The following is a 27,338-nucleotide window of genomic DNA, read 5'->3' on the forward strand; positions in this document are numbered from 1 at the left end:
ACCCACCTTTCCTTTCCTCACCTAATAAGTGTTGTTATCACAATCTCCCTAACCCCCACCTCTTCTCAGCCACATATACATCTCTCATCACAGTGCCTTGCACACAGTAGGTGTTCAATTTATTTAATAAGTTAAGTAACACATAGATAAATTATTGTCTCCACAAAACTGGTGCCACACAGAAGCTTCTGGAGTAGAGATGGAGACCAATGAATGCAAGATAACTGTCTGGATGGTTTCATTTTTGCCTGAAAGATTTACCTTGAGAAATTGTCAGCACAATTTTGAAATTTGAAAGAAATTTTGAAGTAAATTTGAAGAAATTTTGAAGTAGAGATTAGTAAAAACAAGTGCCAAACCCACATATTTGTTGGACTTTCCGTGTGCTTCCTGTGTGATTGTTTTCAGTTGCTACAAGTTTTAGACCAGCTTCAGGGCAGAATGGCACTCTGAGAGCCTGTGAGAAGTGATTGCAGGTGTGAGGACTGTGTGAATCACAGGCAGAGGGCGCAACTCGGAGTGTGTGGTTTCTACCTCTGCAATCTCCTTGATCTGCCTGGAAGGCTTCCACTGGAAGAGGCTTTCTCAGCCTTGATTTGGCAGACATTTGGGCCAGTTGAACGTGCTGGGGGAGATGCTAGGTGTGCTGCAGGGTGCTCAGCAGCATCCCTGGCCTCTACTCACTAGGTGCCAGCAACTGCCCCCTTCAGTGATGACAACACAGATTGTGTCCACTTGATGTCAAATACCCCCTGGGTCAGAATCATTACTGGTTCAGTGCCACTGCTGTAGGAAAGCAGCTGATTATTGCTCTTCCTAATTACCTGACAAATGTTGCTGATGGACTGATTTTCCTCTTAAATCATCCTATTTTGGATGTAGGTTCCTGCCAGCCCAGAACCTTTTGTTGCTGGAAGCTGCGCTCACCAGTGTTGTGTTGCCAGGTTCAGAAGCTTGTGAGCTGTTGTCGCTGGCTCAGCAGCACAGTGCGTACAACCGCAGATCCCACATGGCTGTGCCAGGCGATGAGATGCTACAGAGAGAGGGAGAAGGCGCGCCAAGCTGGGTTTGACGGGAACTTCGGACTTCTCTGGTTCTTGGGGTCTTTTTTAATTATTTTTCTGGCATCCATATTGATAGTCCTTGAAAAGGAACTCATGTGAAAAGAAGGCATAATAGTTTCACCCAAGTTGGCAATTGGAGCAGCTTGCTTTTCTGCCCTTTAATGGCAACACGGCTGCTCTTGAACTATTTGCTGTTGGCTGATCCATTGGACTAAGGAATCTACCCAGCACGTTTAAAGGAACCGTGATGAGTACTGAACTTCTCTACTCCTGGGAGACATCGATGTAATAGGGTTTCTCAGTTTTAGTCTCTGGGATCCCTGTGCTGTGCAAAAGACTGAAGAAAGGAACCCAACCCGCTCTCCTTCAGCTCACTGTCTCTGACATGTGCCCAGGGAGAAGGCTTTCCACACCATGGAGATACAGGTGTAGCCAGAGAGAAGTCACAACATGACTCTTAATTTTTCCTCTACCAAAGGATTCATGTCAGTCTTCTGTGGGATAGATGGGGTTTAATTCTAATATTTGAAAATGTATTTTATATACATCTATCTGTCATGTGAAGGATACATATTAAATTACAGGAGTGTCATTTTTGACAATTCATTCAATTCTAGAGGTGTTTTTGGCTTATGACACATATCGTGTGTTATCTCTGATGACAAAAGTTTTCTTGTGTTGTCCATGAAGCCCTGGTCATGCGTTCGGAGACTGAAGCAAGACTGTGTGCTGGAAATAAGGTTAGGTCCTTGTCTCCAAAAAATTCTAGTAGCTGATCAATTTAGTCAATGGGGTAAGCAAAAATTAATTATAGTAATTTTATATTGTCATGTAAGAACTAAGTAATTAAATTAGAACCAATGGACTTCCAAACTAAATAAAAGTGATTGGATAAGTCATTGAAAGAGAGTTTGTGGCACCCAAACCAAAGTGCCTAGAAGTACTTCAGTAGACCCCCCCCAGAAATCCAGGCCTTAGGCAATAGAATGGAAAAGAAGTGGGCATGTCTGAGAGAGCATCTGGGGGTCAATGCAATGGGACTTTCAGACTGATGAACCGAAGCTGCACCCAAGGATGAAATAGAAGGCTGATGTGATAATTAAGTATGACAGAAGTACATGACAAAGAGAAGGCACTGATGTCCATCTGGGACATTTGAAGTTTAAGATTTTCATGGAGCAATGACATTTAGTTGCCTGGTAAGTGGACCCGGGTATGGCATGCAGGAGAGGTTAGGTGATATCAATTTCTGATTCATCTTTTATAGGCATGAGGCCATAGAAATGGACAAGATCATCCAAGGGAAAGCATGGAGCAAGTTGAAATCTTAACTAGAGCTTTGGATAAGATGTTCATTTACAAGGTGAAAGTACAAGAGCCAGTGACGGGACAGTAACAGTAAGAGCAGAAAAACTAGAAGAGTCATGTCCCGAAAGCCAAAAGAGGAAAACAGTTCAAGGTAGTGTATCAGTACCAAGTGTTCCAGAAAGGCTCAGCAGCATTCACCCATTTACTTACTCAACAGCATTAACTACATGCCTACCATGTTCTGTGTTCGGATCTAGGAATGAGGTCAGAGAAGTGGCCGGTGGGCTTCCTTTAGTAGAGATCGATGATACTTTATAGAGAGTGCATATGACTTGCCATAGTGGATTAAAGAGGGAACCAAATTTTTAAAATATATTAAATTTTAAGAAAAGATGGAACCAAAGTTAGGGAGAGGGAGCCAGTCTGTATAGACTAATATTCTGAGAAATTTGAGAGGAAATGGTAAAGAAAAAGTGTGTCACTGATGGTCTAACCTGTAAGAATGATTACAAGTAGAAGTAGTTACCGTATTTCACTTCCATGTGAACGATTTTGATCCTCTGACTGAAGTCAAATATTTTTTTTATTAACAGAGCTGGGTGCAGTAGTGGACACAGGAGATTATGGAGCATAGTTTTTTTTTTTAATTTTTAGAAAGCTTACAATCTATCTTAAAACCAAGTGTCTCTATATGGGAGTTGCAGGTGGCAAGCAAGATACAAAGACAGAAAAAATTAATGAACAAGGGTTAGTAACAACATCTAATAACAACTACTAGTTGATGAGGGGGAGCCGCAGACCAGAAGAATGTGAATTCAGGGAAAAGGAAGCCTCCAGAAGTGGGGACACAAAAGCTTTGCCACAGAGAAGAGAATGTGTGTGCTCGCAAAAGAAGACCAGCATGAAGACTTCCATAAAGGGAAGTCGAGAGGGTGAGCACTCCAGAACTTCCTGTCTTCCCAGAGGAAGTGAAGAGGGTGCCTCCTGCTAATCCTCCACCTTAGAGAAGGGGCCTCAAAAATGAACCCTAGCCCTGGCTGGTGTAGCTCAGCGGATTGAGCACGGGCCTGTGAACCAAAGGATCACGGTTTGATTCCCAGTCAGGGCACATGCCTGGGTTGCAGGCCAGTTCCCAGCAGGGACACACGAGAGGCAACCATACATTGATATTTCTCTCCCTCTCTCCTTCCCTTCCCCTCTAAAGATAAATAAATAAAATCTTTAAAAAAAAGAACCCTACCCTTTCAGTCTTCTTTTGGTTCATGGCGGAGGGTGCCCATGCCCCCCCACTCCTGTAGTGTTGGCTTGATTATCACAAAAGGTACCAAGGTAATAAATATGCAGGGAACCTGTTACCGGGAAGCAGGAATCTTAAAAACCTCAGCACTGGGTCATATCACAGTAACAGAAGAGGTGAGGAGAGGGAGGCATGGGGTGCCACACACAAGCAAGCTAAGTGCTCAGCAGAGGCAGGGAAGGGCAGTTCTTGTTCCGATGGAGTCAGCCTGCATTCTCAGGTCAGGATACACATGTTGGAACTGCACTGTCACGGGCACGTCAAACCTTAGCGTACTGGGCCTTTTCGTCTGAAGGTTCACAGATGAAATTGACTTGATACATTTTCACTGATGTGTATTAAACCCATAATTTTGCAGAACTTGAAATGGAACTATAGCCAAACTGAGAAACCAACCAGAAGTTCCTCCTGAAGTGATTTTGTAGACAATACTGGAGAGATGCTGAAAGGAAGAGGGTTAGCACTTGGTCTACATCACCCGTCAATTTTCCCAAGATGGGAGCATTGCTTAGTTGTTGTTCCAAACAATACGAAATGGGGTAATTTTGATTGTTCATCATTTGCTAAGTCATAGAGAAATGACGGAAACAAATCTCGTTTTCAAGAAACATTAACAAACCTAAACTCTGCAATTTAAATCATTATTCCTCCTGTCCTCCCTGTTATGTGAGCTGGTACAGCCACCCCAATGTAGATTTGTCTAGGTCATGTTTTCCAAAACAAGTGAATGAGTGTTTTGTGACTAGTTACGTCACCACAACAAAATAACAGTAATTTAATTTGTATATATATCCCTTTTAAGGAACTTCCTTGAACATGGTTTCATATGTTCCTTGTAAGAATCCTGTGATATAAGTGTGGAGAGTATTTTAATTTAAAAACTTTTGAAAACTGAAAGTCAGAATGGTTAACAATCTGATGAGCCTCCAGAGTTAACGGATTGAGCTTGAATTTGAGCCTGGTCACCCAGCACCCCCTTTAATGCTGTTTTCAATGCAAAGCCTTGCCTAATTTCCTCTTATCTGCAGGCTAGACTGCACTAGATTGAAATCACAGTGTTGGTTGGCCAAAGCTATATTATCATTTGAGGCTGAGGCCCCTCTTGCTATCTTGCTGATTGTTCATGGAATGGAATTCCTTGGGTTTAGAAGCATGACTCACCACTAGTAGAAGCTGTGCATTATTTCTTGTGTTGGGAGGAAAACTTTTCCTCTTCCAATAGTAACACTGATTTGGTGGTCTGCAAACTAATTGACAGTAGATACGGCAGGAGAGAAGGCAGCATTTACTTATTCATGCACACTGTACATGTGGGAGCATTCAGAGATAGTAGCTTGCTGAATAACCAGAAGAAAAGGCATAGCTACTGAATTTAACAAAAGGGGGAGGTGGGTAAGGCTTTAATGGGGAAATATGGGAGGTTCTATTGGGCTTTTTTATTGTAAGGAGCAGTTGAACTCACACTTTCTGGTGTTAAGGGTCAGCCTTGTCCCAAACAAGAAGCACCCTGGGAGAGACGTTGATGGCAGCTTTATTTTCAGAGGTTCAGCTTAAGTTGAGATGTTCATTTCTGTGGCAGCTGACTGTTCAGATATTTTCAGCTTAAAGGACCACTTCCATACTACTTTGGTTGGCTGTCAATCCCTTTGTCTGCTTCGTGGCCCTCTCTACAACATTGCATTTTGCTTCTTCAGTACCAACAGAACATCTATTGCTATTTTTTGTTTCTGTTTTATTGGTTTACCTGCTTAGGTCTGTCCCACCCAGCATAATCTCTCTTTGGTTAACTCAAAACCAGCTGCTTAGGGACCTTAATTACATCTGGAAAAAAATCTCTTTTTCATGTACTGGAACAGAGTTATAAGAATGATATATCATCATATGTACCACACTCAAGGGTAAGGGGTTATTCAGGGCATCTCTACCCAGAAGGTGGAACTTGGGGCTTATCCTAGAGTTCTTTCTACCACACAAAATCACAGGATGAGAAGCTCAGTCCAGTGCTACGAGGAACCAGAAAAAAGAGACTATCGTGCATATTCCTCACACTGTGGTGTTAATAAAATGGGTGCTGCATGCTTGCTGATGACACCAGATGAGATCTCAGGCCATCCCTAACAGTGTGCAGAATGGAATAACTATTTGTGTGTTCAAGAAGACTTTTTAAACAAACTTCATTCTTCTTCTGACTTGATACCTAGTCTTCAAGCACATAAAGATGCACATGACCATTTTGAGTTCAATTAATTTCTCTTTATTAAAATTCCAAGTTCCTATCTTAGGCAGTTGGATCTGTAGATCTCAAATCCTCTCATAAATTCCTGAGAGTTGTTATAGTCTGTATCAGTTATCTATTGCTGTTAACAAATCACCCTAAAACTTAGTCACTTAAAACAGTATGCAGTTTCTATGGGTCAGGAATCCTCTGCCTCTGGGTTTTTGCAAAGGCTGCAAACAAGACCCCACCAGGGCAGGACGCGCTTCCAGCTAACTCAGCGGCTGTTGACAAGACTCAGATTTTTGAGGTTTTTTTTTGAACTGAAGGTCTCAGGTCCTGGCTCATTGCTGGCTGGAGGCCATTCCCAGGTCTTTGTCTCCTGGGCCTCTCCAACATGGCACTTTGCTTTGTCAAAGCCAAGAGAGTAGCAAGCTGGAAGTCTGCATGCGTGTGTGTGCATGTGTGTGCATGCATGTGTGGGAGTGGGAGGAGAGGAACTTCAGAAAAGGTGCACACTGAGGAATGTGGATCAGGAATGGGGCAGCAAGGTGAGAGGAAGCCCGAGGAACAGATGGAGAACGATGATGTCTGCCCTTTCTAATGTGTTGAAAAGTCCAGGGTCTGTTCATTTAATTTCACCTATATAGTTAGTCATGCCCAAGGATTGAAGGAGACTTTAACAACTATAATTAAATTTGAAATAATTTTTCTATCTGGTCCAATAATATTTTAAATGGCACTCTGTACTTACAGGTAAGTCATACACATGTTCATTGCTATATTTCTTGACTTTTTTATTTTTTAAGAGTTTTGCAAATTAATTTTAGACAGAGGGGAAAGGAGGGAGAAAGAGAGGAAGAGAAGCATTAATGTGTGGTTGCCTCTCATTCAACCCAAACTGGGGATCTGGTCTGCAACCCAGGCATGTGCCCTGACTGGAAATTGAACTGGCGACCCTTTGGTTTGCAGACTGGTGCTGTACACCAGCCAGGGCCATTTCTGGAGTTTTAATATTTGTAAATGCCAAATATAAATAAATAGGTTGTTCTTGTTCTATTAAAAAGAAAATCTTTTAAATTTGGAAGCCAACTCCTAAAAGGGATTTTACTGGTGAGAGGAACTATCTGTGAAGAAAATAGCCTGTTAGTTAATTTTTTTAATGCTCTCACATGTGTTCACTTGCCGCCTTGTCTAAGTTGACAATTTCCCAAATGCAAGGTCAGAAATAATGTCAGATATCTCAACATCGGACTGTCCTCTTTCCTTTTCTCCTTCCTTCTACCCTGTGACCTTTTGTATTTTCCAAAGTGTATGAGTTAGCAATTCTTACAATGATCATCTGTTGTGAAAAGGGCTTCTTTATTTATCAAAACAAACCTTTCAGCTTCAAATCAACCTAAAAGAAAGAAAAGGGGCAATGTTATAGATAAAGTATTTGGGAACTGGTGAGTCCCTTTAGGTATTATTTTTGAATGGTTAGTATATGAAAAACCAATCCAAATAAATCCATTAAATTCGTTGTCTATATAAGTAGAAGATGATCATTTGATCTTTAAAGCATTATCAGAAGAAATTTTTACAACTTCACAACTGATTTACTCTATGCCAGGCTATAAAAAGAACCTTCTTAAGACATGAGAATGAACTTGGTAAATATTGCCTAGTGTGGGGGCGACTCTCCTCACAAGTCCCCCCAGCCGCCACGGATGAGAGTAATCATGACTGAGACATGATGTGATCTACTTGGGGAGGAGAAGTGACCAGTTTCCCAGAAGAAAAAGGCCTAGAGCAGTGGCCAGTTTCTCAGGAGAAAAAGGCATTGAGCCCCTTCCTCCAAGAGCTTTTATTGGGTTGTAATACACAGGAATACAGGGTAGCAAGGATCAAATAGTAGATAACATTTCAAATAAATCTGAGGGCTTAGTCTGAGTCAGAGTCTGTCAGGCAGAGAATTTTAGTTTCCTACTTGAACCCTTAACATATGAATGAAAGCACTCTTAGCAGAGAAGGTTTCACAGGTTTATCAGGAAGTCTTTGTGATGCCAGATTTTCCCCCTGGACACACTCTAGCAAGGCAAGAAGCTGCACCCCTCCCCAACAGGTATTCAGGCTTAAGTGGACTAGAGCCAGGAAGTGCTTTTCCCAGAGGACATGGGGACTTGGACTTTGTCAAAGCCAGGGGCTGAGAATCCATTGCTCCCTCTTTGTCACAGCCCCCCAAGTCCTTCCATGATGGCCTCCCAAGTGGTTGTGTCTGGCCTACGTCACCCCTCTTCTGAGGGGTCTTACTCATCAAAGACTTCCAACCATGCTTTGGGGGCAGGGAGGAAACTGAGGCAGCATTTGCTACCAGAGACAAGCCTTGTCTCCTGCAGCTCGCATTCCAGAGGTCATTTCTCACTCACCCTTAGCCACAAGGGGTGGAGATACAATTCCTAAAACCAGGCAGAGTGGTCCACAACACCCTAGTATTTCCTTTGGCTCATTTCAGAGAGAGATACAGACATGGCAAGAGGGAAGTTGGGGAGGACGAAGGACTGAAATGTAACCACATTGTGCCTTGTTATTCTTCCAGGATCTCATGACTCCTTCAGTTTCTACATTGATGAAGCCTCTCCAGTGGGCCCTGAACAGCCAGAAACTGTCCAGAATTTTGTCTCTGTTTTTGGAACTGTGGCCAAAAAGCTGATGCGGAAATGGTTAGCCACTCAAACGATGAACTTTACAGGTCAGCTAGGAGCTGGGATCCGTTACTTTGATCTTCGAATCTCCACCAAGCCCAGAGACCCCGACAATGAACTCTACTTTGCTCATGGCTTGTTCAGTGCCAAAGTCAATGAAGGCCTAGAGGAGATCAATGCATTCCTCACAGATCACCGTAAGGAGGTAGTGTTCTTGGACTTCAATCATTTTTATGGGATGCAGAAATACCACCATGAAAAGTTGGTCCAGATGCTGAAGGACATCTATGGCAATAAAATGTGCCCGGCCATTTTCGCACAGGAAGTCAGTCTCAAGTACCTGTGGGAGAAGGACTACCAAGTGCTGGTCTTCTACCACAGTCCCGTGGCTCTGGAGGTGCCCTTCCTCTGGCCTGGGCAGATGATGCCTGCTCCCTGGGCCAACACCACAGACCCGGAAAAACTGATCCAGTTTCTGCAGGCGTCCATTACAGAGAGAAGAAAGAAGGGCTCGTTTTTTATATCTCAGGTGGTGCTGACACCCAAAGCAAGCACTGTGGTCAAAGGGGTGGCCAGTGGCCTCAGAGAGACCATCACGGAAAGGTAAGTGCCCTTCAACTACTAGGGGGGAAAGTTTAAATATAGTACCACACATTCATAGATCCTGTAGGTGGTGGAGCTGAAACTCATACCCATGTGTATGAGTTTCCTGGGGCTACCATAACAAAGCACCAGAAACTAGGTAACTTGAAACAAAAGATATTTTTTTGTCTGTGAGCTCTAGAAGCTGGAATTCTGCAATCAAGGTGTCAGCAGGTTTGATTCTTCTGCAGGCTTTGAGGGACAATCTTTTCCATGCCTCTCCCCTACCTCCTGGGGACAGCTGACAATCTTTAGCGTTCCTTGGCTTGTAGGTACATCCCTTCAGTCTCTGCCTCTGTTTTCACCTGGTGTTCTGCCCAGGTGCCTATATTCTCTTCTTATCAGGAGCCCAGTCATATTGCATTAGCATCTTCTCTAATGCCCTCATCTTCACTTGATTACACCTGCAAGCATCCTATTTCCAAATAAGGTCACACAAGTATGTGGAATTAGGGCCTCAATATACGTTTCTAGGACAAAGATCAACCCATGGCACCATGTGTTTTGATTCCATGTCCCGTTCTCTTTTCATAGCACACCTTTCCCCTCTTGTGTAGCACTTTGCAGATTTCAAAGCCCTTTGCCTGCTGTTCCCAGTGTCTCTTTACATAGTTACATCAGATCTACATAACAACCCTGGGTAGTAGATACTCTCTTACCAATAAAAATTGAGGTTCATAGAAGTAATAGGTTTTGCCTAAGCTCATTTGGACAATGGATGATAAAACAAAATCTCAAGTGTATGCCTTCACACTATATCATAAGCATGAATCAGCCTCCAGAGAGAGGGCATCTGTCCCATTGGTCAAGTGCAGCCATGCATATGAAGTGTAATTACACCCGAAATCGCCGAAGATCCCTGTGGCTCTTTCCCATGAGTGTGATCGAATATGAAAACTTGTATGTATTATTTATTCTTTTGACTTAAAAGTACAAAACAGTGCAAATAATGTCTGAAGATAAAGTACAAGTTTTATCAGAACTTTTATCTTTAGCATTGGTAGTTTGAATGATGGTAAAGGGGCAAAGCATAACTGTTTTGCTTGAACTCAAGGTCATTGTAGGGAAAGACAAGAAGAGGAGGAGAAAAGATTTTTAGGTGAAAATAATCCATGTGGCTTTATAGCACAGCATGTGGGGTGGGAAATTGCAGGAGGTGAGGTGTGTAGTGGGGCAGAAACACACTTGCAAGAAAGCTTTTAGCCAGGCTGCAGGGAATGTGATCCCGTGAGCAATGGCAGTTACTTGTAGAGTGACTTAACCAGGTCTGCCTTTAGATCAGTAACTGGCACAGCTTGGAGGATGGGTGGAGTGGAGAGAAGGAGCACCTAAGAGGTGCTTAGAACTGTTCGAGCAATGTAATGCAAGCTAAACTGAGGAAGTGAGCAAACACCAAGGCAATTTATGCAAACAGCAATATTAGGATGATTCAGTAGCTATTAAGCTATGTGGTATGAATGGGTGGAAAGATTTGAGAACACAATTTCTTCTTAAGTAGCAAGGGTGATACAGACATTCTCACTGGCCTTGATATGGCCACATGGAAGATATGATCAAGGTCACTAAATTTAAAGTGCTGGTAAGGCACTAAGTTTATGTGGTCAGTCGACTATGGGAATACAGACCAACTCTTTTGGCAGTTATTGGCATTTTTTGGTAGTCAAAGGCACAAGATATTGAAGTGTAAAATTTCCTTCATACAAAAGCATAACTTCCTTTTGTTATTCAGACATTAGCTGGAACCTCCCTGTTTCTTAAGATCTAAATAAGGTCCCTAGCCCTTCGTTGTATACCGTATGCACATACAGAACCTTCCGTGAGATTTCTTATATCCTTGTGGTGTGAGCCCTGGCTGCCTCTAGGTTACACACATTGTTTTATAGATTGATTGTCCCACGTGGCCTTTCCACACCTCACTCTGTATGACCTGAGTCATGCAACTCTCTTCTCACTCAGTTTCCGCATTGGTTTGGACATTTTGCTAAGGACCCAAGGAGACAGGGGAGGTTTTATTACCATAACATTGCACATAATTTAAAATTGAATTTTAGACTTGCATGTAATTATGAATCTTCTAGCCTAGACTGTCTTCCCCTGATCACATCCACACTACTTTTCACCCTGGCTTCCAGTCCTCTACCTCTTTCTCCTTCTCCTTTTCTCATCTCTTTTCTTCCCTGACCCCCACATTGCCTTGGAGATTCCAAACTCTTCTCTAGGTTATTACACCAAACTCTTCACCTCTTTCCTGGCCCCAAGCCTTCACTCAGCTAGTCTTCTCCAAGTTTTCAGCAAAATACAAAGACTTTGAGCACCACTTTCTACTAAAGTGAATTGTTCCAGCAAATAACAACTTACCATGTCTCTTATACACCTAAAAATGAAGAAGTTATATTATATACACCTACGAATGTGTTCTTTTCAGCTTTACCCCATAGGCCTCCCAGGTTTTGAGGAAACCCTGAGGGCCCAGCGGAGGTGGGGGAGAAGCAGGTAGGGCTTGGGGATACACCGGCTCCAACTTTCTCCATTCTCTCTACACATGGAATGACAGCAGGTTCTTCTCTAATGTTTACAGACTGGGCAGGAAAGGAGTCTTCCCATGGCCCCTCCAGCTTCACTTTGCTGCACTTAGAAAAACACTCATTTTCATACAACATGCCTGCTTTGCACTTGATTAAGAGCCACACCCTGATTTTACCTGTGTAGAGAATAGCCTTTGGGAAGTTAAGAAAAATCTACCCAAGGAATAAATGACTTTCACTTTTCTCTCTTATGGCATTTCATGAAGTTTAGGACATTGCAACTTACACGTTGAACTGCTTTTTGGTTATTTATGCTCTAGTACAGTGTTACTAAAGTAGAATTGGGGGGAGGGAATCAAATAAGTTAGGAAAGTGCTAGAAATGTTTCTAGATATAGCTACACATCTCTCTCAGGAGATTCACAATTCACATTAGCATATTAAAGGCACGAACAAGTGTCTGAGTGGTGAATCTTGTTTAAAGATAACTAATGCAGTGTTTTTCTAGGCACTTTTTTTTCAGGTCACACTTAACAGCCCACAAAACTAATTTTTACAAACTGCCTTAGCCAGAAGCTCTAATTCCAAACTTCTCACTTGCCTCTGCCTTTTATGTCTGGAATGGTAAAGCTGGATCATTGAAAAGAGAAAGAGAAGTGGGTGAGAAAAGAATTTATAAAGTAGAAACAGAGTTTCTACAGGTAGCATGAACTTTTTTTCTGTCTAAGATTATGAAATTTACTTGCAAATGTACATAAACACAGCTGTGATATTTGCACTATAAGCATCGTCAATGAAGTTTAGTGTCAGAAAAACTAGAAAGACCTCTTGTTAAACCAGCTGCAGAGCCTCTGGGATTAATATGAAACTCAGAGGTTTTCTTTTGTCTTGTTTTTAGGTATTTCAGCTTTTCACATGAGGTCTGTAGGGAAAGGTCATTGTCAGCTGTTACATGGTGCCTTGCAGGGTGATTTACTTACCTCTGAAACAGCCAGTGAATGAACCCTTGACTCCCCAAGAATGGATCCCCTCTTCCTCCTCCTTGAGTGAAGGAGGAAGACTCTCTCTGGCATTTTCCTCTTGAGGCTGTAGTCACTCATTTGGGAATCCTGCATGAACATCACAAAAGGTGACAGGCCTCTCCTCTGGCACCGAAGGAGACTAGACTAGGCACCAGGAAGACCTTTCTGTGCCCTACATATTTTCATCTGCAAAATTGGGAGTTTGAACTAGAATATCTCCAAGATCCTTTTCAGTTTCAGATTACTACAATTCTAAGACCCTGCATTTGACTAGTTCCTCTAAAAACTTTTTATGGATGTCTGCTATTTGGTTAACAAAACTCTGAGCACCTGGGCTTAGAAAACAGTGCTTGAAGGTGCGGGTGTCTCTCAGGGAAAGAAGATGTAGGTAGCAGAGCTTTCAATCTGGCCACTGGTTCTGGACACTGCAGATGCGTTTTCTACAGTTTAGTAAATGCCAGAAGACACAGATTTGATTTGTTAAAGACCTATTTTTAATTTATGTTTCAAACACCAGCTTTTGCACCTCACCCCCGCCGAATTCACACATTCTTAAAAAGAAGGTGTGCAACTTGAGTTAATTTTTCCACTAATTTGTGGAAGTTCATTAAATTATAGGTTCTTCAGTTAAAAAAAAAATGGTCAGACCACCTGCCAGAATTTTTAAGGAGCAGTGCATTTGTGCAAGTAAATTGATGTTGAATTAATTCAGAGAATATTTATATAGGCCAAGAGTTTAGATGATAACGGCAGTAAGTTGTTTTAAGTGCTCTCTGTTCAATACTATGCTAACTGCTTCATAAGCATTGATTGGTTTAATAGTCACAAAACTCCCCCCAAATAGGATTGCCATGCCATCATAAATGAAAGGATAAACCTTAGAAAGGTAAGCAACTTACCCAGATAGTAGAGTGAAGAAAAGGTGGATTCATGTTTTAAATCCAGTTTGCTCCATTTTCGTGTTTATTCATTAAACAAATACATTTGGGTGCCTACTCTTCTCAAGACACAGTACCCAAGGTGTAACCTCAGATATGGGGTCACCTCAGATATGGGGTCTCAAAACCATTGCCCACTCCAGCCTTCTGCTTTCCGTGAGAATCCAAAGCGGTGAGTGGAAATGTGTTTTCCTCTCATTATATGGCAAATACCTTATGACACTGGCAGTGTATTCAGGTGAAGGGTTCAATTTAGTACATATCTGCTGAGCAGTTCCTGTGAGTAGAGCTCTACACTCAGTGCTATGAGCACATTAAAACCAGCAGGATGCCATTGTTCTGAACCAGCATTAAGGAGGTTTGAAAAGACAAGATCAGCACTGGCTGGTGTGACTCAATGGACTGATCCTTGGCCTGCCAACCAAAACATCACAGGTTCGATTCCCAGTCAGGGCACATGCCAGGGTTGTGGGCTAGGACTGCAGGTAGGGGCATGTGAGAGGCAACCCATCAATGTATCTCAGGCACATGGATGTTTCTCTCCCTCTCTTTCTCCTTTCCTTCTGATAGCTCTAAAAGACATAAATAAAATCTTAAGAAAAAAAGACAAGATCATGCATGACCTAAAAATGGGAGGATTAAAGAACAAGGCCTATAGTGACTTATAGGAGAAAGATACCTGGAAAGATTTTGGTCAGCTCTGAAGAAAGGACAGGATTGTGATAGGCAGAGATCAGTGGGGGTGGCTTCCCAGACTGAGGGAACAATGAGAGAAAAACACGGAGGTAGGAAATCTTGAGGAACAAAAGCCAGAGTTAACCAGAGCAGAGTGAGATGTAAGGAAACATGAAAGATGAGCCTAGGAAAGGCAAAGTGGAAGATCATGCAGGATTTTAAATGCCTAATCACATATGTATTAGGAAGATATTGAAGGGGATATATCAGAACTGAGCCTCAGGGAACAAAACAAAATAAATTATATAGATCGAATAAGGATAGAAGATACTGAAGATAACTCACCAGTCCAAAGCTGGAAACAAAGCAAGCTGTCCACAAGAGGTTGGGAGGAGAGAAAAGCAAAAGATGCTGACATGTCAGCACTACTGACAGTGCTGTCCTTTGGAGTCCTGTGAACACCATTCACCGTGTCATTCTGTATGAATGACATCCCTTGGAGTTGGACACAGTGCGGCCCACCCATTTAACTCTTGAGATTACAGTCACATCCTGGGGAAATAAGGCAGACTTTTCAGGATGTGGTTGGTGGTTAATAAGCACTGATATGACCCAGATGGGAAAAGGGAGTCAGCCACAGATGTTGAGCTCACATGATAGGAAGTTCACTGTGCTTTACAGGAAGTGTATTCACTTAATCCTCCTGCAGCCTCACAAAGATGGTATTATTAGATCTACTGAAGGTGGAAAATGTCTAGTACCTTGCTCAAAAATCCCATGTTAATTTAGCAAAGCCAGGATTATAATTTGGGTCTGTTTGACTCCATGTCTTATGTTTACTCCTGCAAATTAGGAAAATTCTTAGGGTATATTATAGGCATCCACATTTGTTAGAAGTAGGTACATATAATGCATAATCTGTCATCTTGGGGGGTGAAGTCAGTTTAGGGGTCTGGGAAGGTAAGAATGCTGGGGCTAGGGTGGGCCAGGCTGTGAGAAGAGCAGCACTGAAGTTCATGGCTTTGTCTCAGGAAAGCACACAAAGGTAGGATGCTGGCATTGACCTCAGGCCAGCACTGCCACAGGATAACAGAAAGGGAGGGAACTAACAGGTGACTGGGCTCCATTCTCCTTGTCATGTGCTTACTGCCCATTTAACTCTTTTCCATTTAGTAACAAAATTTGGCCAGAATAATGCTAAACAATTACCCAGATCCCATTTTTGCTAACTGGCAGTAAAAATGGGGTTAAAATCCAGGTCTCCCAGCTCGAAGGCAGAATTCTGCCCTCCATACCCCAGGGAAGGCTGAGGACAGAAATGGAAGGGAAGACATGGCAGGGTCAGAAAACAGCAGGTGCAGGGACCAATGTGAAAGGTGAGCTGGCTTCATCTGCACTGTGCACAGTGGAATGTGGTACCTGGGGCCCTGACTGGGGGTCAGAGGTCGGGCCTGGGGCCAGGCCACGGATTTTGTGCAGGATCATCCTTCCCTGTCCTCTTCCTCTTTCCACCTCACAAATGCAACAGACTCTATTTTTTCCATCTATTCGGGACACACTCCAGCTCACACCAACGCCCCCAACAACACTTCTGCTGCCCAATTTACCTGTCATTGCCTAGACCCAGCAGGGGTGGGGCGGGCCTCTGGGAGGTCGTTTGCCTGCAGTCTCAGTCACCTCAGCAGCTGCAGGGAGCCAGGAAAAACCACACTGAGAGATGGGTTGAAAGGTCACTACCGGGTGACATACATAAGACAGCATGTCTCCATGAAGAGCAGCTTTCTGCCTCTGTCCCCCAGGCCCTGTCCCCAAATAAGTGAGCACACTAGAGAAGCTAATCATGGACCAGTCAATTCAGCCACTCAGTACAATAGGAAGCTGTCTCCTTGGGTTCCATATGCTTCAGAGAGAGAATATCAGAGAGACCATGGAGAACAACTAGCATTAGAATAATCACTGTTTACAAGGTACTTTCATCTTAAGATTTGTTTCTTCAACATATGTTTATTGGAGGCCTCATTTATTCAATAGGTATTATTTCCAATTTGCCATTTAAGACACTGCACATCAGAAAGGCTAAATAAGGTCTTATGGTGGTGCTATGAGCCAGTGCTGGGAGCAATTCAGAGTCTAGGTGTTTGAACTGCTGAAAGAGGAGTCTGGCTTGGAAAGCGAAAGAAAGCTCTAGAAAGTAACCTTTTTCCTAGCCAGAGGCTTGGCCAGCTGGAAAGAGCTCATGGAGGTTTTGTTGAAATGTAAATTTCAGAACACTGCTCCCCAGAGCTTCTGCTTCTGGTGTCCCTGGCTCAAAGATTTTCATTTCTGACACCAGGTGACCTCACCTTGAGTACCATTGTTCATGTCTGCAGACCAGCTGCTCCTTAACTGTCCCACCAGCAGATGAACTTGGCTTCAAGAAATCTAGAGTGTCAACGCCAAGATTTATCAGTCCCCTCCCTATCCCTGAAATATGTTTCCTTAAATTTTTCCTTAATTTGAGCTATGACTTCTTCACCCACAGACCCTGCCAGATTTAAGTCCAAATTTGCTTGGTCTATCGCCAAGGTACATCAGCTCATTACTGATTTCCAGAAAATGGTCCTCAGCCATTCTCCCTCGTGCATCTTCCCTCCCATGTCATATAGCTGGATCCCGGGGTTCTTGTGTGGCAGAAGCACAGGCAAAGGCTAACAGGAGGGGTGTTTTTTTTCCCTGAGCTCTAAAGCAGATTGCCATGGAAGAAGCCTTAGTAACTTCCAGCCTCAGTATCTTCCATCAAAACCAATTAACTTCGCAGCACTTGGCAACCCAACTGCTTTCCCAGGCCTGATTTCCAACAGTAAAAAAGAAGATTTGATAGCAACTTCCAGCCATGAGGTCGTGTGACAGAGGACTGTGTCATCCTGGGTCCTGCTGGGGTATGGCAGGAGGGAGGGATGTCTGTAACTTGCTGTTCTAACAACTTTTGACCCAAGAATTTTTGAAACAGTTGAGCGCATCCAAGCTCTCTCTCTCTCTCCCCTTCATTCTGCTGATGTTGTAAGATTAAAGGCAAATCCAGGCAGTCACCTTTCATTGTCTGTGTCAGGAGAGTTGAAGACTGGGGAGAGTTTGAAGCTGTTGGGAAGTCAGATACCTATGAGGTGCCTGGCGAGTGTGTGTGTGAGAGAGGGCAGGGGAGGAAGAGAGAGAGAGTACACATATTTTTCTAAAAAGCATGGCATAGGTTAGAGTTCACCTGTTTCAGTGATTCTCTCTGGGTGTCAGTTTTCTTATGCAGAATTTACTGAGCAGATTGAACTTAATGTTCAAAAAGGAACTAGCCTAGCCTGTAGCTGGCACTTAGAGAAAGCTGAAAGCAGGCGGGTTGATTGGGGAGAGTCAGAAGGAATAAAGACAAAGAGTCCATGCAGCAGGGGTGTTTAGTGAACAGGCCCTGGCACAAAGGAAAGGGGACGTCAGCCAGCAAACTGGGGATCGCGGAGGATTGTTTGGGATTGGAAATTAACCAAAACAGGAATTGTCAATAGATGAGCAGGTAAGAGGTATCTGAGTCCAGAAGTAAAATGGACCAGACCTGGACAGCTCAGGCCCCTCACCCATCTGCCCTCTGCAGGCAGGGCTCCTTGACATGGAGAGCAAGGCCGTTCACCCATGGAGGAATGGCCCCTTCGCGGGAGAAATTCTTACCTTCCGGGGGGGGGGGAACAGAGGGCGCGAGTGTTGTGTGACTGCCAGAATGCCAAACACAAATGGATCATTGAGCACACTGAGTTTTCTACTTGTTGCAGCAAGGGAGAACCCAGGCCTTGGGAACCACGAGACCCCTAGGGAGCAGGTGACGGAGAGAACCTCTTATAGAATCAGGGCTTAGGTGGGTGACTAGCGGGAGGCTGAAGGAAGCAGAGCTTCTCTCTGGATTGGATGCAGAGAGCAAGGGCAACTCTGTAGTTGGATCTCTCAGTAGGTCTTGTCTATAGGGCTAGAGAGAGGATCAACTAGGATTGGTAAAGAGGTCTTGGTCATTCATTTTAGTCTAGATGGGTAAATGTTAGCTATTTTGTGGGATCTTGTTTGAGTGCCTAGACAACCTCGCAAAGTATCCTTTTTTCAATCTCACTTTCCCTTGATCTTGAGTAACCTCCTAGGTACTCTGGGAGATTGCTTATTCCTAAGAAGAGAATGAAATGGCCTATTGGTGAGGGTCTGACTAGCTGCCAGAGGTCAGGGGTTGCTTTGTAGTTTCTCTGCCCCCTTTCAGTGCAATGCAAAGGAAGAAGTATCACTTATTTCTATTTGGTTTGAAGGCCTCTGGTGTGACTTACACTTCCATGTGCTTTTCCCTTGTTGTTCTCTTTCTCATTGAAACAGTCCAGGCTGTGCCCATGCAGAAACCCAGACCATTGGGATAAGGAGGCAAATCAAAGAGCTGGTGATGAGCCCTTGCTCAGGGCTTGCCTACTGAAAATGTAAACTTCAGATTGAGTCCTACTGATAATTAACTTTATATATTTTTTACATCTGGGATCTTCAGTTTCTTCCTGTTTCACTGGGCAAGGGTTGAGCATGATTAACAAGTACAAAGAATCACCAGGGATGGAGGCTGAAGGGGCTGCAGGTGCGGAAGAAACGTGGAACGACAACACTTTGTACAGGGAACTGCTCATATTTTAATATTTGCCAGCATCCTGACGTCTATCCCAGGGCTTCACAACTCATTCGGGGCCAAAGAAGCAGAAGGCGGTCCTGTTTTCACATGGATGCTTTTCTTGCCCCTTGAGTCCTGGGAGGCATACTTTTCTTTACCTTGTTTGAATGGGCATCCCTGAAAGCGCATTTGTGTTGGGTATACTTGGCAGACTGACCTATTGATCACCAAGGGTGACTCCGACAAGTATAAATAGTTATTTAAGTGAGGTGATAGACATCCAATCCTCTCTGTCAAGCAATAAAAAGGGCGAGGAGTTGCTTAAATGTGCCCCATCTGACAAAATTGTAACAAAAATCTTCAATAACTTATTTACACCACTCCTGACAATGACATTTCAGATTTTTTATTGTACTTTTTTCCATTCCCATTTATCCCCCTTATACCCTCTTCCACCTCCATCTACCCCTTCCCCATACACTGTTGTCTATGATATATCACATTCAGTTGATAAAACGTTTACTTCCATAATATTTTCAATATAACAACAGTCAAGCTGGAAATATGAAATTTCCTCAGAATATCAAGCCTTGGAGGATTTCAGAAGAAAATATTACATGCGTCGCCAGCAGGCACTAATATTTGGCTTCATTGTGGAGAGCCCAGGCCTTCTGGCTCTTGCTGAATTGTCTGGGATTGTAGCCTTTCTCTAATTAATTTATTTTAAAGTACTAAAAGTGATTAGACAGGAATAGCTGGAGACTTGCTTGTCATAATTGATTTCTATTTGCAGAAATCACAAGTATAGCTTGAATTTTTGCTTTAAAATATCCCTTCCTCTCACTCCCTCATCACTTATTTTCCTGTGGCCTCAGCTGTTAAAAGAAGAGCAGCTTCTGAGCTGTCAGGGGAGCCGTGACATCCTGTCTTGATGGGGCTGATGTGGCAGTGAGACCGGAATGTGTGATTTCATCAGCGAATGCGAGGAGCACAGGCTGCCCTTTGGAAATGGATGTTGAGATTTGGCCAGTGGAAAACTGACCAAATTCACCATGTAGCTGCTGCTTATCTGAATATTGAACAGAAAATCTGTTCCCAATATGATTTAGCTCAGGTTCAAAAGTGAACTGGTTATGAAAATAAATAACACAATAATGCTACAGAAGATTGCTCATGGAAATATATCTTCCAGATGTTTTGCAGTTCAGTTTTGAAGCGTTTAATTTATATTGCCTGTTCCTCAAAACTAAATACTTGTAATGATACTTTGAATAGCTTGTAGAGCAATTCTGAACTGAGTGCATAGTTCAATAGAAGTTCAGTCTGTTAACAGAGAGCATATGTGGACTTGAGGAGACATGTGAGTTCATTGCTTAAAAAAAAGCCTGGAAACTTACTTTGATTCTGGTCTCATTTTATGTTTACTGGTTAGCAGTTAAAGGGATATTGCATGAATCTGACTCATTGTCATTTCCAAGCAGAGTGGGCTGCCACGTGCATTTCTACATGTTTTTTTATGGCAAGAAGAGAATTTCACATCTTCGCATTAACACATAGCTCATTGCCATGTGTGCTAACATTTCACCCATGTGTTCAGGCAGCCCCCAAACAGAGCATGGCCAAGGACCCTTGTGTCTGAGAGGCTCCTTGGTGCCATGAACCATGAGCAGGGACATTTTCAGATGTTGATGATGTGGGCTGTGCATATAAATGCTGTTTAGATAACCCACCAGGTTCTGCTCCAACTACCACCAGGTAGCCTGCTTTAAATGGGTGTGTTTGTGTGCATGGGTGTGCATGTGCGTGTGTATGTTGAAGGGGGTAGAAGAGGTAATGAAAGAAAGTAGAAACCTTGTCTTATCTCAGCACCTGGGAGAGTACCTTATTTTACTTCTGTTCATGAGGAGAGCAGAGTTTCACAAGCTTTCTTTTGTCTCCATCTTCCAATGGAATGTAGAGGAGAAAGTGCTTGTATACTCAGTGTGGTACTTTGCATTTGGTTTGACCTGTTTACATTTTTTTGGCTTTCTCCAGACCTCATATTTTCTTTAGTGTTTTTCTTGAGGCTGTTTTGTGTGGCTGTCGTAGTTATGAAAGTGGTTTTTTTTTCCCTTTCCTGATGTTGCTTGATTTATCTCTGGAATATTTTGGGGCTTTTGTCCTTCTACAACTCTTGATAAAAATTCAGATAAAACTTAGATATAGTGGGGTGGAGAGGGGGAGAAGGGGATATAACCCACTTGGTGTATCAGATGTTATTTATGTTATGACTTAAGAGAATTTTAATTTCTCTTTGTCATAGTTGGCCAAAGTAGTGTTTTCCCCAGGACCCCAGCATGAGACTCTGCCAACATTGAGAATGCAGGAGCACCGTGCTGTGGGCTCTGAGTGGGGACCAGAGAGGGATGGTGTAAGGTCTTATAAGATCTTGACTCATGATCCTTGTCCTGGGGTTTCCAGGCGATCTTTTTGGAATGTGAGATTTGTATGCGGCAATTAGGAATGATACAAGACAGAATTTGCCACTGAGCAGTCACTTTCTGACCTGTAGATTTAATAGAGCGGCTCAAAGGAAGGGATAATGACAAAAGTGACTTCTCCAGTCTCTCAGGACAGCAGCACACTCACCTTTGTTGCTCTTTCTTTATTCACTACAGTGTAACATTAGGCTCAAACACCAAGAGCATGTCCACTTTCTCCAATGGGATCTATTTTTGTGGTTGTCCAACCACTGACCATTGAAAATGGTGCAAAGTATCTTTTCTTAGGTAGAAAATAATGTTTGATTTGGGGGACATTTCCAGGCAATAAGGGTCAGACTAGGCCAACAAGTAAGAGCTCTGTGGGGGTTTGATGGACTGGCCACAGACATTCAACACTTTGTATGGGTTCTCTTCTGATTGCAAAATTCAGCAAGTTCTGAGTAAATTGGATCACTACACATTACATACTTTATTTCAAAAATTTAAGGTGGAAAGAAATGCTTTTAGGTGGGACATTCTGTCATACACAGTGTATATGCCAAGATCTAATCCTCTACTATCAAAAGTAACCCTGACCCTAACCCTAACCTGCCTTTCTTTTTTGAATGAACTTCCCAACAAGGAAAGCACCTTGGGGATGTCTGAAAGGCACGGAGAAGCAAGCCTTAGACAAGTGAAGCTGGCATTGGCACTGCTTTTTTCTCTCTTCCTTCTTAGTTTGGTAGTGAGAAGGGACAAATGTATAGCAACATGCTGAAGCAATAGAGCAGGAAGTCCCAGCTCGTCTCGCCCCAGCTGTCTCTGAGATGTAGTAATATGGGGTGGGAATAGCACATTGCCCTGAAGAGCACACACATTTTAAGTTGCTTTCATTTTCCTGCCAAGGAGACTTTTCAGATGCCAAATGCATCTTCAGGCAACCTCTGTGACAATTTAGTGTTTTTTGGTAAATGGACCTAAGGTAAAAGGAGATATTCAAGAAGCAAAATAGCATGGAAAATTTATTCTTTCATCTCTGAAGACAAATACAGGAAGACAGTTTTACTTTTGGAAACATGAGGACACAGGAATAGTCATAACGACATTAGTGAGGGCCACTGAAGAGACAGGGAGCCAGGATGTTCAGTACAGAATCAGGTTCTCAACCTCAGAATAACTGACATTTTGGACAAGATAATTCTTTGTTCTGGGAGCTGTCCTGTGCATGGCAGGGTGTTGAGCATCACCCCTGGACTCTGCCACACGATTCCAGGAGCACATTCCCCTGCCCCAAGGCATGACAGTTGGAAGTGTTTCTGGATTTTGCCAAGTGATGGTCATCCCCGGGTATGTGTGTAAGAGAGAAAAATCCCCCGTTTGAAAACCACTAGCCTAGAGCAGCCCCTGCACAAAAGTTCCTGTGAAGTCACTTGTCCAGGATCTTAATTTTTTTTCTTGTTAAGCAGATGATACCAACTGCCCAGGGATTAAGGAAACATAAAATATTTACTCATATGGCTTTATTTGTGTTTAAATGAATATGCCAAGATTTATACATTCCAGTGTCTGCTGCCTTTAGATTAGTCTCCTTGGGGATTTATTTATCCATCCAAGTGACTCTGAAGCAACTTTAGAAAAGTTTTCCTGGGAGGGGGAGGTAAATCTTTATCCTTTCAAGGGGAATTGGATTTTGAACAACCTACACTCGTTCAGAGCCAAATACGGTGAGTGAACAAAGCTGATAAATGCTGTGTGCAGTCCAAATCCAAGGGGAACAATGATGAGATCTATTTTCCTCATGTGTCCTGTGTACCTACTCTGAAGGCAATTTCAGTGGAGGAGCCATGCAAAGACATTGAACCCTCCTATCATTGATGAGACAAGCGAACCATCATCTCCACAGGCAACAGCTCTGAATGGGAGCTCATTTTCAGCTTGTATATCTTGGGATGTTCATTCTCAAAGGAAAACCCCACCACTTTAGGGTCATAGAATAACACAATATATGAGAAACTATTCTTGATTCTTGAAAAAACTCTTTAAATATATTTATTATTATTTGTATTTATATTACTTAAATAAAAAAATAGATATGTACAGAAATTCCATGAGTCTTTGCTCACTGCCTGGACTTCAGAACGACTGAGACACCATCCCTGGCCCTCCAGTGATCACTTTCTAGAGGAGAGACATGCTCCCGGATGGTTTACTTCAGCAGAGGGTGCTAAGCGCTACTGTGAGTCAGAAGCAGGTATTTACCTGGTTTCTTCACCCAGCATTGCTGCTTACTGTGTAAGCTGGAGCAAGTCACTTAATTTTACCTGCCTTTGGTTTCCTGATCTTGTAAAGTGAACATACTGAGCAACCTTTGTCCCCTCTTCTAGCATCAATAATCTGATTCTATGGTAACAGTGGCAATTTCTAAGCACATGCGTATCACAATATTCTGTCATAGAAATCTAATCATATGGTGTCTAAAGTCTAACCACTAGTTTCATTTGAATCATTACCAGAACAGGAAGAAATGCCCAACTAGATGTTCATAAAACAGCAATGTCAAGAGACCTAATCTGTTACTGGAAGTTCATTTTTAAAGAATGAGCATAAATCAAATGAATTATCCAATTTCCTTCCTGGACTATGCAGGAAGGAAATATAATGAGCAACATGCATCCTTAGTGGACGAGAACTTGCTGTGTACTAGAAAAATGACAAGCAGTGGAAAGTGAAATAAAATGTTGCTATTTAAAACTTAACTCATTAATCCTTTATTATTTAAATTAATGCATTATTTAAAAAACTACAGGTGACACCCATAATCCTAGGTTTAAATTTGTACGACTTTCAGGATGTCTTTTTTCTGGCCTCAACACTCAACTATAAGATAAAGGGACCGGAATGAGAAATGATAGATTTCGAATGACTATAATAGACCCATACGTATGTTCTCATCTTAGACCTTGTAACAACTGAGAGATGAGATCATTTCACTTCTATTTTATATGTGGAAAAGAAATGAAGCTTAGCAAAGTAACCTACTCATTCAGACTTACTCAGTGTCCACAGCTTCTAGAGCTGGGATTCGAACAGGCCTGATGTCAAAGTGTGTTTCTTCTTTTTTGCCTTCTGCACCCATTCCACCCTTTGAGTTGTCTATGACTAAGTTCTGAATTATATGACTTTTTCCAAACTAACCCAAAGCAGTAATATGAAAGTATCTCATATTTACTAATGCCTACAGAACAAAAGAGAAGAAAGTGTTTATCTCTACTTCTAAATTCAGGGATTTCAAGTGACTGACAACATCAAATTCTGTCAGAAGAGTAGCTTTCCCCAACACTTGAAAATGGCTTCCAAGGGGAGTCACTGATTCTTAGCCAAAGTATCTTAATTCCCGATGTTTCAGCAGTGGAGGCAAAGGCAGTCCGGTTTTCAGGTGATCTCCTCTGGTCAGTGCAGTAACTGACACGCCAGCATCAAGATGAATGGATGTGCTGCTCGGCGGCCCGACTGAAGGGCCACCACCTCCGTCTCTAGCTTTTCATGTTCAGCTGTGAGAGCTCTGGTGATTCAAGCGTTTTTATATTACAATTGTGATCATTAGTTTAAGATTAAAACAGTCAGTTAAGTGAAATATCCATTTTTAACTACATTACTTTTGTATCATGTTGATCTTTTAAGCAAAATGGTAGTGAACCTAGAGCTAAAATTAACTGCTGTTCTTGAGATGTGGCTTCTAGCCGAGTGGCAAAGCGGTCTAGCCACTTATTTCTTCACTCCTTTATTTAGTCCCCATCCGGGGCATGAGTGAGGTAGACTCTCTCACTCATTCCAGGAGGCATCTCGTTCATGTTTCCAGTATAGTTTCCAGTGTAGTTTGTGCTTCCAGTAGCTCAGGCATTCACTTTGGACAAAGAGCTGGGTTCTGCCACTTGCCATTGTGTGATCTTAGGCAAGTTTCTTAAACTCTCCAAGCCTCCATTCTTTCTCTGTAAAGTGGGAATAAAAACACACTGATGGGGCTCTTGTGATGCATAAATGTGATAATCACAGACGGTGTTTGGCTCAGTGTTTGATCCATAGTGAGTGGTCAGTAAATGTTGACTCTCAATATTATTATTAGCAACAATAGTTTTGCAAGGACACTCAGTGGTACTCTGCTAAATTAAAAGAGTAAATAATCCTCTTTGAGAACCTAATTTCCTGGGAAGAGATTTCATTACTGAGACTAATTAAGTTTGCTTCAAATATAAGCTTATTGTGATAGAGTTTATTATGATGATTTGGATTTTTTAGTAGATGTTGGCGCATGTGACAATTCTGTACAGTAATTGGCAAAAGTTATATGGCCATCTTGCAACAGATATCTTGGGGTTTGGTTTTTCTCTAACACTAATATTACAGATTTCTCTTGTGTTTATTATTATTTCTATTCTGTTGTAATCATTTTTAGAGCTAAGCTTAAATCGATTGCAATGGCTCTGTGCACCAGAAGTACCAGTGGGACTTACAGTCTTCCTGTGTTCAAGCCCCATCTCTGGATCCCAGTGTTGTTTTGTTGTTGGCTCCGGTTTGAAAGCTACTGATTGACTTATACCATGAGCTCCTTGAAAACAAGGACTGTGAGCTTTCCAGTTTCATATCCCCTAAAATGGCTTTTAATAGCTATTAAGTATTTACTGAGCAGTTTGGGGAATCAGATACCATAGAAGACAATAAAAGAAAAATGAGTTTCATATTCCAAGGAGAAATCACATCTTGCATGTTTTAAGAAGTGAATTAATATCTGATGAATTCATAATTGGCCAATGCCACCTTAAATTATGACAATAACAATTTTATAATTCATAAGAGTGTTTTCTAAAATTCAACCTCTCGTCTTTTTTTCTGATATCTGTATTGCATTATACCAAGGAACAAAGACTAGCCACAAATAGCAAGTAGTTTAAATATCTGTCCCTCAGGGATCTATTGACAGGTGGAGCTACCTGGACAAGGTTGACAAGGCATTGTGCTGAGGACATGTTGTCATTACTGCTAATCACATCTCCATTATTTAAATACATCAGCCAACCTAGCAGATTCTATTGCAAATAAACATATGCCCAGAGCAGGGTGAGGTCATGTGTATCTGCATACACATGGTTGTTATAGAAAAACTGAAAATGGTTCATTAAGTTGCTCTTAGGATCTCTGTCTCCCTTGTTAACAACTTGTTGTGACTGGGGTAATTGTGCAGCTAATTTCAGGAGCTATGTTGGGCCCCTGGGATGCAAGTCCCCACACCCCCACTCGGCCCCCTCTGTTTGCCATGCAGCTTGTGATGATAACATGTGACTCTCCAGATGGGCACAGCTGATAGAATCTTTCCTACTTTGGCCCCATGAGCAGAGAGATAGGAAGAGAGAAAGTGAGGTTTCATAATACATTAATGGCAGAAAGGGTTGGTCAGATGTGGTGCTCTGTAAACTGGGTTATACGTGAACTGAATTAAAATGAGATGTCACTTTCATATTCAAAAACAGGAATTGGCATAGTTTGGGAATTACTGATAATCCCAGTAACAATAAGATTAACATTTGTGTTAATGAGAGAACGATGAAAAGCAGTGACCCAAAAAGTGAGTTGATAATAATAACGTCTCCCCAATAGCTGATGTCCATGCTCTTTTTATCCACACACCTGAAATGACTTGTCCGAAGTCACCTGATAATTTTTACCTAGATCAAAATCTCCCATAATCATGTCCAGTTTTCTGTCCACTAATACAAGGCTATCTCTGGGTAGTAATGCTCATCACAGTAGTAAATTTCTCAGGAATATCAGGATGCTCAGTATTTTTTGAGGGAAAAGTGATAG

The 27,338-nt window shown here is 42.3% G+C and overlaps 1 protein-coding gene across 1 annotated transcript in view; it reads left to right on the forward strand.

Moving 5' to 3' along the window:
• Nucleotides 1–27,338, forward strand: part of PLCXD3 (phosphatidylinositol specific phospholipase C X domain containing 3) — a 141,369-nt gene that overhangs the window by 79,325 nt on the left and 34,706 nt on the right. Inside the window, exon 2 of the mRNA XM_037138509.2 lies at nt 8,463–9,171. Within this exon, the coding sequence (XP_036994404.1) occupies nt 8,463–9,171 (709 nt within the window). The remainder of the gene's footprint in view (nt 1–8,462; nt 9,172–27,338) is intronic.

The sequence above is a fragment of the Artibeus jamaicensis genome, unplaced genomic scaffold (assembly GCF_021234435.1).
Source record: "Artibeus jamaicensis isolate MK-2021 breed Jamaican fruit bat unplaced genomic scaffold, CSHL_Jam_final scaffold_369, whole genome shotgun sequence".
Classification (NCBI taxonomy): Eukaryota; Metazoa; Chordata; class Mammalia; order Chiroptera; family Phyllostomidae; genus Artibeus; species Artibeus jamaicensis.